The sequence below is a fragment of the Rhododendron vialii genome, chromosome 10a, assembly GCF_030253575.1.
Source record: "Rhododendron vialii isolate Sample 1 chromosome 10a, ASM3025357v1".
Lineage (NCBI taxonomy): Eukaryota > Viridiplantae > Streptophyta > Magnoliopsida > Ericales > Ericaceae > Rhododendron > Rhododendron vialii.
Genome location: NC_080566.1, coordinates 2,209,084 through 2,224,231, shown reverse-complemented (window position 1 = coordinate 2,224,231; position 15,148 = coordinate 2,209,084). Strand labels below are relative to the sequence as shown.

At 39.1% G+C, this 15,148-nt stretch overlaps 2 protein-coding genes across 2 annotated transcripts; one reads left to right on the top strand and one right to left on the bottom strand.

The window, feature by feature from the left end:
- The first annotated feature begins 1,040 nt into the window (after positions 1–1,040).
- Positions 1,041–5,623, top strand: LOC131304848 (CASP-like protein 4A3). The gene is made up of 3 exons (XM_058332284.1): positions 1,041–2,050; positions 2,900–3,035; positions 5,136–5,623. The coding sequence occupies exons 1-3, from the start codon at positions 1,437–1,439 to the stop codon at positions 5,328–5,330; spliced, it is 945 nt and encodes a 314-aa protein (XP_058188267.1). The 5' UTR covers positions 1,041–1,436; the 3' UTR covers positions 5,331–5,623.
- A 2,990-nt stretch (positions 5,624–8,613) lies between these two features.
- LOC131304847 (RNA exonuclease 4-like) lies at positions 8,614–11,301 on the bottom strand. The gene is made up of 7 exons (XM_058332282.1): positions 11,217–11,301; positions 10,877–11,028; positions 10,664–10,791; positions 10,287–10,498; positions 9,990–10,196; positions 9,602–9,682; positions 8,614–9,155 (listed from the first exon to the last, which is right to left on the bottom strand). Exons 1-7 carry the CDS (start codon positions 11,240–11,242, stop codon positions 8,915–8,917), a joined length of 1,047 nt encoding a protein of 348 aa, XP_058188265.1. The 5' UTR covers positions 11,243–11,301; the 3' UTR covers positions 8,614–8,914.
- Between the last annotated feature and the right edge of the window lie 3,847 nt (positions 11,302–15,148).

Genomic DNA, 15,148 nt, shown 5'->3' with positions numbered 1-15,148 from the left:
TTTATGTTGCTTTGTTGGGTACGGCTTGGGCCGCTTTGCTTTAAGAAGTGTGGGGGAAGTTTTTATTTATTTATTATAGGTGCTCTTTGTAACGCTTTGTTTGGATCAACATGAGCGCCATTTCAGGTTTAAAAAGTGTTTTGAACAATTTATTTGGTTCAACTCAGTCAATCATTTAGGGAAATAACATTCGACATCTGTAGCGACAAAAACTTGAAACACGTTTTATTTAAAAATAAAAAATAAAAAAAACTTTGAAAAGTATGATTTCGAAAATGAATTTTAAGACAACTATGTGTCAATCTTGTAGCTGCATATAAGCCCAAGGAGTAGAACCGATGGTAAAAGTCAAGGCTTTATTTGATCATTTAGGTGTAAAGGTCAAGGCTTTATTTGATCATTTAGGTGTAAGTGGGGCTCTCGTTAATGAACAATGAGGCTAACTTGATTCGGACTCTTGAACTCTAAAAAAAATGCTCCTGCTACGGTTATACCATTTGATGTATATCACCGTTTTTTATGTGACCCATTTTGAGGTTTCACAAAAATGATTGAAGCTGTTCGATTTTTTTAAAAAGATTTTTCCCGGGTTCTTGTAAAAAATTAGCTTAGTCGGCTATTAGTTTTGATCAATTTTTTGCTCAATTTTCTGTCAGCAAATTGGGCATGTAATCGATCAAACCTTTATCGATATTTGACCAACCTGAATTTTTATAGCAATCCTTAAAAAAAAAGTAAAAAAGTGTTTTAAACAAATATTGCTGTGTTTGAATGAGTTTTTGAGAAATTTTGCAGGGTTATGAGTGGAGAGAGAAATAAGAGTAATGATTGAACAAAAATAGAAATAATGATTAGAGAGAGATAAAAAAAGAAATGAGAATGGAATGAGTAATGATTGGAAGTAGGGGTAATGAATGTTTTTTGAGTTGAGAATTTTTTTTCCAGAAAGTAATCCAAACAAAGCATAAAGCGGTTGCGATCATTTGTGTGATACTCTGAAGTTGGTACCACAAAATGCGGTATACATTTGTTGTACATCAAATAGCGTACCCATAGTTTTATTGAAAAGAATCCCGGATCACTTATCTTTCACATATGTGTCTGTCTCACACATTTAATTGCGGAGTCGGCCTCACACATTTAATCGTAAAGTCGGCCCTACACATATGTGAGAGATATGAATGATCGGGGAGTGATCGGTAGAAGTCTACGTCCACCTATTGAATAGTATATCTCCACACATCCAATCAGGTTTATTTATTTATTTATATTCCCCTGCATATGGATGTGCAGGAACCAAACAAGTAACTGCCAAAACCATCCTTTTCACCACAATATAAATTTTACCACCCCTTCTTTTTCTCTACTCTTTCCCTCCAAATGCTCCAAATCTCATCATCATTGACTGTAAAACCCCTCCTAATTCCAAAAACCCAATGGAAAAAATCCAGGGAACGTCCCACGACCACGACTCTACCAACTCAACCCCCACCCGATCCTTCCCTCCTTCACCGGACCCCTCCTTCCCGGCCCCACACTCGCCGGCTGCCGAATCCTCCCTCTCCTCCGATCTAAGTCACCACAGCTCCCTGTCCCATGCATCCTCCCCAGAACAAGAAAAATCACGAAAGCCAGTTTCACCGCCGGCGAGATCCTCCCCGGAGCAAGAAAAAACAAGGAGACCGGATTCACCTCCGGGAGACTCGCCGGCGTACTCGCCGGCGAGGTCCCCGTCGCCGGAGCCGATGGTGTTCCGGTTTGCGCGGGGAGAGACGGAGGCCGTGAGGAAGGTGGATCCGGGATCGGCAGACGGAGGGGGACGTAGGGTATACGGAGGAGCTGCGGTGGAAGTAGGAGGCGGCGGAGGGCGGCGACCGAGGGCGGGGACGTCGGGTTTGAGGAGAGGGATGAGGGAGGAGACGGTGAGGAAGGTTGGGTTGGGGCTTAGGGTTTGTGGGTTGTTTTTCTGTTTGGTTTCGCTTGCGGTTATGGCTTCGGACAAGAATAAAGGGTGGGCTGTTGATTCCTTCTTCCGGTACAAGGAGTTCAGGTACTTACCCAATCAGTTCCTTTCTTATTTAGGAGGCGAGCCGATCTTAAACGAGCTTTAATTGAGCCGATCAGAGACTGTCTTGAAGCATTATAAGCCGAACGAGCTGAACAGTGAGCTTGGTTAAGCTTCCAAAAATTATTCAAGATCGGTTTTTTTAAAGTTAAAAACCAATCTCAAAGGAGCTTTAATTGAGAGATCACAGACTGATCTTGACTAGATTGAAAGTTTTAAGCATTATAAGCCAAACTTGCCGAGCAGTGAGCTTGGTTTGGAAGTTTAGCGAGCTTCCAAAAGTTATTCAAGATTGGTTCTTTAAATGTCATAAACCCATCTCAAACAACCTTTTTAACAAGCAAACTCGAGTGGTTTGGTTCGTTTATAAGCCCTATTTCTAGGCATCCCGCCACATAGTAGTTGACCATAGCCTGCCAACCTGGCTTCGCCGGAGGGTAAGATCAGAAAGAACATTGTTTGCGCAACTCAAATCTTAGATCTCTTGACCTCCCAAACTTCTTAGGAGTCCCCGGGAGAACCTTAGACCCGCTGCAGATCCTGTGTTAGACACTGAGACTAATTGTTTCTAGCAGCCCCTTAAAGAACTAGTTGATTTCAGCCTGGCTTCGCTGGAGGGTAATGTTAGAAAGAACGTAGATGCCACGGCTCGAATGTTAGATGTTCTGGCCACCCAAACCAATTGGGTGTAAGCCATTTACCACTAGCATGTATCAATAGGCTACAATTGGTTGTCAGTCCCTTTATCAATCTATATATGTTCTATGGAGTTATTGATGATTTTGGTCTGAGTTCAGGAAAAAAAAAGAAGGTAATTGGGTGATATTGATGCAGGTACGTCTTGTCAGTGAATGCAATAGGGTTTGTGTATTCATTTGCCCAGGCTTCATATCTAGCTTACCATTTGGCTACCAGAGAGTACATTTTCCGGCACCCGCTTCGCTATTACTTTGATTTCGGCATGGATCAGGCAAGTTCTATTTCTCCATATATTATTACTGCCCCAGATCAACATATAAATTTATTGCCCCAGATCAACAAGGCTGAATCTCATGATAATTTTCCCATTTGGGTACTTTTTAGACAGTTTCTGGTCTTTATGACTCTTTAGTTACAACAGTACTTCGATTTGGGTCCACTGGAATGGTGGGACCACGCACTTTGGGTGATGATGGATATTCCCTAGTCCAGCCACTCTATTTGCTGGTCTGTGAAATGTGGACCCATGGTGGTGGGCGGTGTGGCGAGGAAGTGTAAAGTTGGCAAAAAGAGACACTCACAGTCACTGCTTTCACCTTTTGAATTTGTTCTCTGTTTGATATTGGTGTTTCTAAAGGAAAAGAGGACTACCAGTTGCTTTCTAAAGCTGATAATCAGATTCCATCAAGAAATTCTATGGGTTTTCTAAATCTATAGGACTACCACGGATACTTAGCACTCTCAAGTCTCAACCATATTATCAGTCATGTGTTTCTGGGTTTCTAAGAAGCATGTGTACGGGTACGGGTACGCCGATATGGCAAAATCTTGAAAAAATGCAGCGTATTTTTACAATTTAGAGTAATGTATACACAATAATTACACTTCAAATAAAGGAATGACTTGAGCAATTAAGGATCTAACGTCAAATAATAGTTTAATGCCAAACTTGAGGTACAAATCAATGTTGTATTCCATTATAGTACTAAAGAATCTTTGGACCAAACTCATAGGATCCAACCTTTGATCCTACAGTTATGCTACACGGAGAAAATTTATAAGTCTTATCAACTTAGCTTAATCTTTGTGTTGAACGGCTTGATAGACATTGAGCTACTTCTGGGGTACGACAAAAGTCATAGAGAGAAATTTAAGTACTTGTTTTGGGTACCCGCTGCGTATTTGGAAGTACCATGACCCGGTATGTTAGGGGTAAGCGACTAAGAGTACAACAGAGTTTAAATGTAGCCATGCTTCATTGCTAGGTTATGAGCATTATATGTAGAACTAAACTGTAGTACTCAATTTAGGTGGGTGGCAAATTATCCGCAAGAGGATTCTTTGGTATGCATCATAAGCTTCAAGAGGTTGTCTATACGAGGAAAGAAAATAGATGCCACTCACTGTTGCATATTAGTACCATGCTACAAAACGTACTGTTATGTGACAGAGAAACTTCCCAGCTTCCCATGAATACTGTCCAATGAAAGCCATTGCTTTTGATTGAAATCACTTTAGGACTGCAAAGCTTTTATAACAGTTAGCTATGAGTAGAGCAAAACCACCCTCATATGAGTAGTATAGGGGTAGGTATTCAAAGGGTCTTACAGCCTTAGCCTCCACAAGGCAGGCTAAAAGAGTGATAAGCTCTGATGAACAAAAGCAGCAAGAGAATGGCACGAAATACTGGAGCAAGAATGTGGCGAGAGCAAGACAAGAACTCATACGAGATATATTGGCTAGATCAATTAGTGATGAAGAAAGAGAACAAAGACCCTTTCCGGATCACCCACCTCTAAGTTTCAGTCAACTATCAATCATTTGTGCAATTTTTGGTAGATAATTGGTGAAGAAAACTGGAACTCTTACACTCACCCATATACCAAATTCGTTCTCCAAATGCTTAGCTTACATATGGATTACAAATGTGTATGTTATACTATTCACGAAATAACACCCACTTTCTTTCTTCACTAAATTCTATGGCCACTAATACCATTCACACCATTTAATATACTTCCAAAAAGACAACTACCCCTGGTACTTCCATGAGCTAAATGTAACACCATCACTCCCAAGTAGGATCTAACATAATTTATATCTAACACGCGTGTCACCTTGTTGACATGATCTTTGTTAATTTGGATTTGTTGTATCTTGTAATCTTATGATTGGTTTAATAGGTCTTTTCTTTAATGGTTCATATTGTGGATTGGGTTGGACCCCATGACTATTCTTGGATAGCTTGATATCTTGGTTGCCCCATTATAAGTTTTGTGGAGAACTGGTGATTTAACAGCTACCACTTGGTTTTCCATTTGGTTCTGCTTGTATGAGTGAAAATCAAGGGCTTTGTTGTTTGAAATGGCAGATATTGACTTACTTTCTCATGTCAGCATCATCATCAGCTGCCACCAGAGTTGAGGATTGGCTATCTAACTGGGGCCAAGACAAGTTCCCAAAGATGGCGACTGCATCTGTGGTATTATCCTACCTGGCATTTCTGGCATTTGCCTCAAACTCTCTCATCTCAGGTTATGCCCTTTGCGCTTTCAGATCTACGTAATTGTGTGACCTCCACATAGGTGATCTATGTACTCCTTGTATTTATGCCCTTGGCACTTTCAGATCTACGTAATTCTGTGACCTCCACATAGGTGATCTGTTTACTCCTTGTATTTATGTATCTTGATAAATGCTGTAAAAAGAAAGGCAAATGTTGTAGAAATTCTTATTATGTTGTATAGAGAAACATGTTTGGATTAGTTCGATCATCTCTTGGTGACAGTTGTCGTTTGTACTGTAATTTTACTGCAACAATCGCTTCTAGTATATGATTGAGATTCACAATTTGGGATATCAGTTGTGTTATTTTCTCATTTATCGGCATTACCAGTCCCTGTTCCCCCTTTTCAGATGGCATGGTTGTGTTTCTAGTTCCCTTCTAGATCGAATGTTGAGTAAAGGGGTACTGCATTATATTCTGTACTTTAGATATTGCTAGTGCTGCTGATTCAGATCTATCAATCACGTTATCAATGATAGTAATGTTAAGCATTCCTCAACAATTTTTTTTTTTGAAGCCAAAGCATTCCTCAACACTGGACATTCTTGCAAGTATTTCAAATCCAATATGTTTCCATTTTGACTGTGTGGGCACCCGAGCCGTCCGTGAGAAACCTTGGTCGATGCTTCCCCTTTATACACATGTTTCCCCATATCCCTATTTGAAGAAATCTATCTTAAAAATTATGCTAAAATCCCATGAATGACGATAGAGACTAACCACCTCGGTTAGGTAGGATGGGGTGCCTAAAACCTTATCCCATAATTTGGTTCCCGAACCAAGATAATCTCCACTAATGAAACACTAGTGGTCTTGAAAACTGTACGTTGATTGGTTGTTATGTTAACCTTAATGGATGAGACTAAATTAAGAGGAGAATCATTACCAAAAATCGTAAGTTGGCGAAGAATGAACTTCTTGATCAACGTCGAACTTGGCGACTTTAGCACAATATCGCTGCAAGAAGAGCTTTCTCTTGATCAAAGCTTCAAGCTTCAAGTATCTGGATGATTTGGAATATGAATAATGGGATTAGGGCTAGGATTTTTGGGTTTTCTAGATTAACTTTTAGGTAGGGTTCTTTTTTGACGAACAAGACCATCCCATATACTCCCTCCGTCCCTAAATAAGTGTCCGGCGCGCAAAACTAAGCCTTCAAAAAGATGCATTTGTTTCGCTAAAAAAATTAATTTTTTTTCACAAATCAATAGATAGCAATGAGTTCTATTAGATTGTGAAAAAAAATTAAAATTTTTAATAGAAAATATGCATGTTTTGTAAAGTCTAATTTTGCGCGCCAGACACTTATTTAGGGACGGAGGGAGTACTATTAAATAAAAACATAGTACAAAAAATCGGACACTACCGGTCCGAAAATACAAAAAACAACAAACCAAAAACAAAATACAACAAACAAAAGAAAAGATAAAGGCTAAGTATAAAGAGTGGGGTTGAGAGCTTTTGGTTTGGATTTCTCCTTGGTTTTCTTGTTGTGTTGCTGATCCAAGACGTTTCCTCTACTATTTATAGGCAAAGTAGAAGCTTCTACCATTTATTGAATTCCCACCCAGAATTCGTTAATAGGCTCTTAAAAAACTTCCATAATCGGCCCATGCTGAAGCTGTAGAAATTGTTTGTTTTCAAGGTTTGGACGTCGTTGCCGCCAAACTTTAACATCGCGGTCGCAAGGTTGAAAAAGTTTGATTTTTGTTGCCACAACCAGGCAAATTGTGGCCGCATCATGTGATCTTCTTGAAGCTTGTGGACAAAGGTCGGACCTGAGGGCCGCAACATTAGACTTTTGGGTCAGAAATTGGGTTTTCAAGTTGGGCCTTTTGAGATTTGGGGGCTTGATTAAGCAGGGAATACTTCCATTTAAGTCCAAGAATAATTGAAATAGGTTAAAAAAAACACTTTCAAAAATCGTTCGAGTGGCCCAAGATGTTTTTCTTGCAAAAGTAGAAGGAAATATCCAAATCCTTGAAGCCAAGATCAACTAAAGAACTTATTTGGAAAAATATGATCAATAATCTAAAATGAGATGTCTAAAGACTGGTGCGAGGGTCCATTAATTTTAATTAGGTCTTCAGATTGCCCAATAATCCAAATGTTGTGGTTTTGTTACCCAGCGGAGGGCTCCAGGATTTGGACGTTTGTAGTCTCCGGGCAGTTTTTTGTTCTATATGAGCATGAGATTGTCTGCTGTTCAAAAAAAAAAAGACTTCCCAATAATCCCAACAGTACAGTTCAAAGTCTCCATGGGAAATGGGAATCCCAACCTCAAGCAAGAAGCCTGAGTTTTATTTTAACAAAGAACTGAGTCCAAGGAGGGAAGGTTTTGGTAACATGTAATTGGTGACAATAGATACCTGTATCAAGATCAATGTTTATGAAAGATAAAATTCACAAAATTTTCTATTTTGAAGTTTGGAAAGGGGGAGTATTTGACGTTTAATAGACTGTCGATTTCGCAACATGAGATGAAGATCTCCATTCTATCTTCGAATCGTCAACCATCCAAATCATCGAAACTGAACCCTTTTACAAGAGTAGGACTTAGAAGTCATCAAACTCGTGTGTTAAAAGAAGAAATGCCGTAATATATATCACTACTAGTCACGGGCTGCAGCGACCCTTCTGCGAAAATCTTGATGATCGAACTTCCAGTGTGATGGACGCAACTATCATCTAGAAGACATTTCTGTTATCTTTCACACGGAGGAGCTTTACGCAGCAGTCTTATAGTAAAGAACTTCTGCGACGCAACAACTTCATAAGCATAAGTTTAGCGAGTTAGATTAGTATACTTCGAACATGAAAAATGTTCGAGTTTTCCAGCAAATGGAAAATATGGAGCAAGTTGAAGGATGCTGGAGATAATTTTCAAGTTACGAAGCGATCATCGCAAGCCATCTTCCTTGACTTTCGGACTCCACATTTGGTAGATATGTGTTTCATTTTGGATTTTCCTCTGCCTAAAGATTTTGCAACCTTTCTAGAGATGCAAATTGTAGCAGAAGTGTAAGAGAGCTAGAGGGATATTGGATGGGTTTTCTTCTTATACGTTGGAGATCGGTGAGTTGAACCATCTATATCTCCTCCATATGTTGAAATCTGCTGCTCGTGAAGGTAGGAAATCGCTGAACCACGTATAATCGTTATTATTCCTGTGTGTTTGGGTGCGTTTGTGACATGCATGTTTGATTCTTTATTTTCTGGGCTCAATCCAAGTCGATTAAAAGTTGCTGAAGAACACATGCTAAGATGAAAAACACGTACAAGGTCATCAAATACCTTCACCGATAAGTGAAATTATTCATTACCTTCACCGATAAGTGAAATTATTCAATACCATCACTGATAAGTGAAATTATTCATTACGAAGTCTCACACACTAATAGCCACCACACGCTACATGAATTTGCTACACGTAAAACATGTATCATAAAATGGAAACAGAACAAAGTCCCATTTTTTCTTTATTTTTTCTTGAATCATATTATTATAAGCTCACTAGCTAGCTCCAGCAGTTTTCGTTCCCTCTGATATCTATGGCTTTTTTTTCGAACGAAAATCGATCTTCTTCATCCCCTGGAGTCCAAGCACCAACAGTAGTAATCAGACCTCGAGATTTCCAGCATTTCCTCTGGGCTCATCCTCTCCAGTTCACCCTGCCTCCACTGTGCAAAATTGTTCCTGTTTTGCGGGTCGGTAGCAAGTGGGTAGTCTTCCACTTCGTGATTTTGGGATCTCATTCTCATGTAAAGCCTCATTGTAGCAACACAGTCTTCGTATGGATCTTGAATTCCATTTTGGATATCATACCTACGAAAAAAAAAAAAACTTCCATTAGGCTTTCAAATACTTAAATTTATTCCGGGAAAATCGCGCTCATCGCCCCTGCACTTTACGCCTAATTCCACTTTTGTTTATATGACAGTGAAAAATCTTGTATCTTTTGTTAGTTCGCGGCTGTTAAATTCATGTGGTTATCATGATATAGTTTGGCAACACTTTTAATCTTTCAAAATTTTATCCTTATTCACTATATTCCCTCATAGTTACGATTTTTTCTGGGTCACGTGACAGTCAAGCGCTGAGTTTCCGTCCGTTTTCTATACCATTGATGGATGGGTAACAGTAACACCGCGACCTGATCGAAAAGCTGGAGGGTTGTGACTAAATTTGATTCAAAACTGCAAGGACGAAATTGACAATCGGGGTAAAGCACAGGGCTGCAAAGTGCATGAAGATTGAAAGGGGTAATTTACCCAAGGTATGCTTTTGTTAGGTACTTCAGGGAGTTGCTGAGCTTGCTTGTTTTCATCAGTGGAGGATATTCTGCTGTGTCCCTGCCAAACAATTAATGTTGGAATTAATAAGTGTTGAACATGGGCTCATAGCAGGGTTATAAATAAAGGCCGTTACGTAATCAGCCATTCAGTAACGGGATTTCGGACCTCCGATATCATTATTTACATGCGTATCGGCTATTACGGACCGATACGGTCAGGTATATGACCGTGTCACCAATACCGTTACGTTTTCCCAATACCGTGATTTAAAACCCTATTTTTCTTGAGTTAGATTCACATTTGGTGCCAAACTGCTTTTTTCAAAGATCAAAACATGGGATTGTTGATGGATTGAACAAATTACCTGATTATGATTGCAGGATATTCCAGGTCTAAACATTTAAGATCATGGTCCAAGCCATGACCCACAAGAATCCTAGCTCTTCCACCTTTTGACCGAATCTTCCAAATTGGTTCACCATTGCACAAAAAATCCTGGATCTTCCTCGACACTTGCCTCACTGGCATTGCATCTCTCAAGAACTCCGGTCGAATCCCCGTTGTCTCATACCTACAAAAAAAACACACACACTTGTTGTGTACTCGGTCTGGTATTTGATCGATTGGATTTAACTAGTTAGGTATGGAACTTATTTTGTACCTATAGTTGGTGACCGGAAGAAGAGGCTTGACATAAGTTTGAAAGATGATGTTCTCATATTCGTCGGTGAGGCATACCCTAGCACAGAGATCAAAGGATCCATCGCTTCCACCACCGACCATTTTGCAGGCGAGTGCAACCACCTTTGATCGATTGTTTTCGATCCTCATGTCATTGGAAATGCCTAGGTTAGCCATCCGAGGAAATAAACCCTGAAAGGACGTCATTAAGGACATTTATTAGGATCAACGAGCTGACAGTCAACTTGACATTGACTGACCAAGCACTGGCTAGTCAACGCTAGAACGGACTGTCAGCTCGCATGCACATCACTACTCAAAACAGAATAGAAGGAAAGCTGTAATTTGTATTTATACGTTTCCGCGAGAGAGTTGGCAAGACTCCCGGTGATTCCTAAGAGCATTTCGGCTGCCAAAGATGCCTAAGCAAATGTCGCATCCCCGGTCTTTGAATATCCTCTCACACTCTGCCTTTGGCAATGGCCCTGAACACGAAAAAACGAGAAACATCACAATGAAGATAGATTCCAAGAACAACAGCAAAGGTCTTGAGAGATTAACGGGAGTTACCGATGAGATGCTCTCTCATGGACTCGAATGATCGGGAATGTTTGCCGCAAACTCCACAGGTGGGTTCGTGAACCGAGTGGTACGATGTCCTCATGTGTTCCACCAGATGCTCCATTCTGTTGAACTGTCTATAACATGCAGCACACTTGTTCCTGATTACAAAAGTCACCAGTTTAGACTAAAATTTAGCAATGTCCACAAAAGTTACTAGAATACGCCCGCGCCTAAAATCATGTACCATATATGTTAGTACGAAAATTCTGTTTGTGAGTTATTTTCCGATTTGAATACGCGTCAGAAAGACTCGTATGTTTATCTTGAACGAGGAGAGAGAACGTACCGGAGGGAATCCGAAGAAGACTCCATTTTATCTCCCAAAGTAGCTTGTGAAATAAAAGAACTCAAGAGAGAAGAAGGTTTGAGAGGACCTGAAGGAAGAAGGTGAGCAGATGCAGGTATTTATATTGGAAGGAGCGATAAAAGGAGAGGAAGAAATTCTTCCAATTTTAGGTCAGGGAAATTTATTCCTAAGGCCCATTCCAATTAGCTGGAGTTTGGAGTCTTGTGCATCTGGGATATACTCCAAGTTGACCTGATCTTGTAGTAACATGAGTTACATGATGACTTCATACAAAAGACAAATTGGGTAATCACCTAGTAGGAAGAATGTAGTGTGGCACTAGTAGAGTGCGAGAAGGTACGCGTAAACTGACCCGAGCACTTGAGCTTCCAAAAAGGTTGGTAGAGCGTGAGACCAGCCGAAGTAATGCAGTTATGCTTATGTACAAAATTCTGAATATAATTTTGGAAAAAATCACGGACTGTTGTTTTAAGAACTTTGTACACATGCAATGCCCTTGGACCGCGAGGTTAGGCATTATCCCGTGCCATTTATACATATACAGTATGTTGTGAGTCATTTTGTCTCTTAAAATATCAAGGCTTCAGCCTGGAGACATCGGATAATGTCGTCATTCAACACCCCCAAAGAGGCAAAGATCCTTTACTTTTTTATATTTTTTTTACAGGGAATCATTGTAAATTCGTGGCAATCCAAATTCTTGGGGCCCACATTTTGACTAGAATATTTTCATGTTGCTACCATGTTCTTCTCCCTTCTTCTTTCTGAGTGAGTGTGTGTGTTTTGTTGATGTTGTTGGTTTTGCACAGTGCTCAGGTGAGTACTCCTGCAACTCTTTCATTGCCATCTCTATCTTTTTTTTATTTTGATAAGAACCATATATGCCTAAGTCAATGCCACAAAAATTTTACTCCCTCCGTCCCGATTTGTTTGTCCCCTTTTTAACTTATGCATGTCTCAAATTGACTGTCCAATTTCAAAATCAATGGATTAGATCATGTAAAATTCCAAATCAATGGAAAAGATTTGGTTTTCTTAATAAGTTGGAAACTAGAAATTGGACAAACAAATTGGGATGGAGAAAGTAGGAGATTAAATTACTTCCACTGGCAGTGGAAACGGTGGGTTTTCCACCACCGCCGTTGTGGGTCCTACCGTGCATTTATTGGTGATCTGAACCATTTTAGTATCTTGTAGGATCCACAGAGTAGCATATTAACGCAACAAATCAACTTGATCGGATATCAATAGATGGATCAAAATTAGAATTTTGATTTGTAAAATGGATGGTCATGGAAAGTTTAACTTGACAGAATCAGATCGTTCATTTTATGAATTGAAATTCAACTTGATCAAACAGATTTTTTACGTGAATATACTACTAAGTGGGCCCTACAAGACGAATGATTTAGATTATAACATTAAATGTACAGTAGGGCCCACAATGGCTGTGGTGGAAAACCCACTCGGCGGTAAGAATTTAATCTCAAATTTTAGTAACTCTATCTACCGGTTCTGGCACGTAGTATTTTTTCTTTTATAACTCAAGTGTACGGGCCAGCTTACGTGCACCTCGCTTAATCATGGGTCCAACCCCATTGTCCACTTGCGAAGAATCCAATCCCACCATCCGCTTGTTGTATTATGTAGTTAAAATATTAAGAACCTGTAAACTTTTGACTCCACAAGATAATGTAGTAAAATGGAAGATTTGGATAGATGGATAGATACAAATCAGGTTCAAATTGTTCATCAGATAATGCGTGCATGAGGTTTTTGTTTTTACCTTTGCACATTTATTTGCTTTCGGCAAAAGAATAATGTGATTAGACTCATGCACCTTATCTTTTTATCACTCCATGTATTATTACCACAGTAAATTCCCGGCCGGTCCACATTACTGGAATGTAATTCCCACGAAGTCCAACGCAGGGAATTAATTCCCAACAAGGATATCCGCCACTTTTTTTTTTCCTTGTATTTACAAAGTTTAAAATGCCATAACTTCTACTATATATGACCGTTTTGCGTAAAATTTGTATTTTTAGAACCTACTCAACGAGATCAATGAAACAAGACTCATGTTGAATATAAAATTGAAGTTTTAGGTAATTTCATCGGGTTTAGGGTTTTAGGCATTTTCATAGGGTCTTAGGGTGCGCTTAGTTTCATAGGGGTTTTAGTGTTTTAGGCACTTTAATAAAATTTAGGGTTTTATTCACTTTCATAGGATTTTATTGTGCACTTAGAGCTTGCTTGGATGGAGCCAAAAGGGGTGGGGAAAAATAAGAAGGGGTATATGGGAGGGCCCCATCCCTTTTCCCCCCGTTTGGTATCCAAATTAATTCCCTGATAATTTTTTACCCGCTCCACGTTTTCCCCTCTTCTCCGGTTTATCAGGTATTATATTTGGGCTCCTCCTAGGGTCCCTACAAATAATCAGGCTGTGGAGGGTGTTTTGTGAACGAAAATACCCCTCGTTATCCCCTTTCTCTATTCACCATTCAACCAACTTTTACTCTCCATTCTACCCAAAATCATACTTTCCAGTCAAAAATATCCTAAGACTCTTTATTTGGAGTACTTAATTTTTTAATTATATTTTTTAATATATAGACGGCGTAAAGAGGTTGAAAAATAAGTGTTCCAAATTTCAATCCGTTTAAACCGGTGCGAAGATCTTAGTTTTCTAATCATTTTATCCTAAACGGTCATAATTAAATTTTGACTCTATGACTCTCATTGATTAGCCCTAAGAGATATTTGATTCTATGACTTTCTTAGGGTTAATCAACGAGAGCCTTAGAATCAAAATTTAATTGTGATCATTTAGGATAAAATGATCAGAAAACTAAAATCTTTCCACCGGTTCAAACGGATTGAAATTTGGAACACTTAATTTTTTTTTAAAAACCAAATTTTATAAAAAAAATGTTTAATAATAATATGAAATTCGTTAATTTGTTAGTAGAAATAAATATTACGACTTAAATTGTGAAAGAATAATTAAATTTGCAATTACATATAAAACGTAATACATAATTAATTTAGGGACTGCACAAAGGCAAAAGTGTCATTTGACAGCTTAATCCCTCTTCTTTAGTATCTCATCCAAACAACCTACTATTTAATCCCCCCTCCATAAACATCACATCAATGTGGGTCATCCCTTATTAACTAATACTCTCTACTATCTTATCCCCCGTTATTAACTAATACCCCCAATTTTTTCCCCGCATCCAAACGGGCCTTTAGTTTCATAGGATTTTAAGGCTTTAGGCAATTTCATCGGGTTCTAAAAAATTATTAATGATTGATCTAAATACTACTTCCTCTTTCCCAATTTGTTTGTCCACCCTCGAAAATTCAACTTTTTTAGGGAACATAATGATTACACTTAAAAAGATTCAACTTTCCATATTTACCTTCAACTTTTTCAAAAAAGTAGCTTTATTCCACTAAAGAAAGGGGAAAAATAGAAAATTGATTCAATTAGAAGTTAAATGGACAAATATTTTGAGACACTTAAAAGTCAAAAAGTGAACAAATAAATCGGGACGGAGGGAGTATTTGATTAGTGGAAGAGGGGACAGAATTTGACTTGAACGAAGCGGTGGGACTCGGCGGTGCATTTCCGGATAAACATGAAGCGCCTGGGAAGAGGTGCTACAAAACAGGAGCGGCCGGTAAATTGCTCGTGGTAACAAGATAAGTATTTGGTCGAGTAGAAGCATAACAGTAAGTTGAAAGTCTACTCTTTCGAGCTCACGAGTTTGACTTTCACTAACAACAGAAAGTGCCTCGGGCACCGGAGGTTGTCGTGTGGAATCGCCCAAACAAACACAAGCAAAAAGCACGAAGACTAAATCAAGAAACGAACGCAAAAAAAAAAAAAAAAAAGGCACGATACA

Excerpts from the sequence above, each read along its gene's own strand:
- LOC131304848 (XM_058332284.1), top strand. The coding sequence starts at position 1,437 with ATGGAAAAAATCCAGGGAACGTCCCACGACCACGACTCTACCAACTCA. Across the intron at positions 2,051-2,899 it reads TTCCGGTACAAGGAGTTCAG|GTACGTCTTGTCAGTGAATG; the intron begins GTACTTACCCAA and ends ATATTGATGCAG. Across the intron at positions 3,036-5,135 it reads TTGATTTCGGCATGGATCAG|ATATTGACTTACTTTCTCAT; the intron begins GCAAGTTCTATT and ends TTGAAATGGCAG.
- LOC131304847 (XM_058332282.1), bottom strand. The coding sequence starts at position 11,242 with ATGGAGTCTTCTTCGGATTCCCTCCG. Across the intron at positions 11,029-11,216 it reads TCTTCTTCGGATTCCCTCCG|GAACAAGTGTGCTGCATGTT; the intron begins GTACGTTCTCTC and ends TTTTGTAATCAG. Across the intron at positions 9,156-9,601 it reads CTAACAAAAGCATACCTTGG|GTATGATATCCAAAATGGAA; the intron begins GTAAATTACCCC and ends TTTTTTTCGTAG.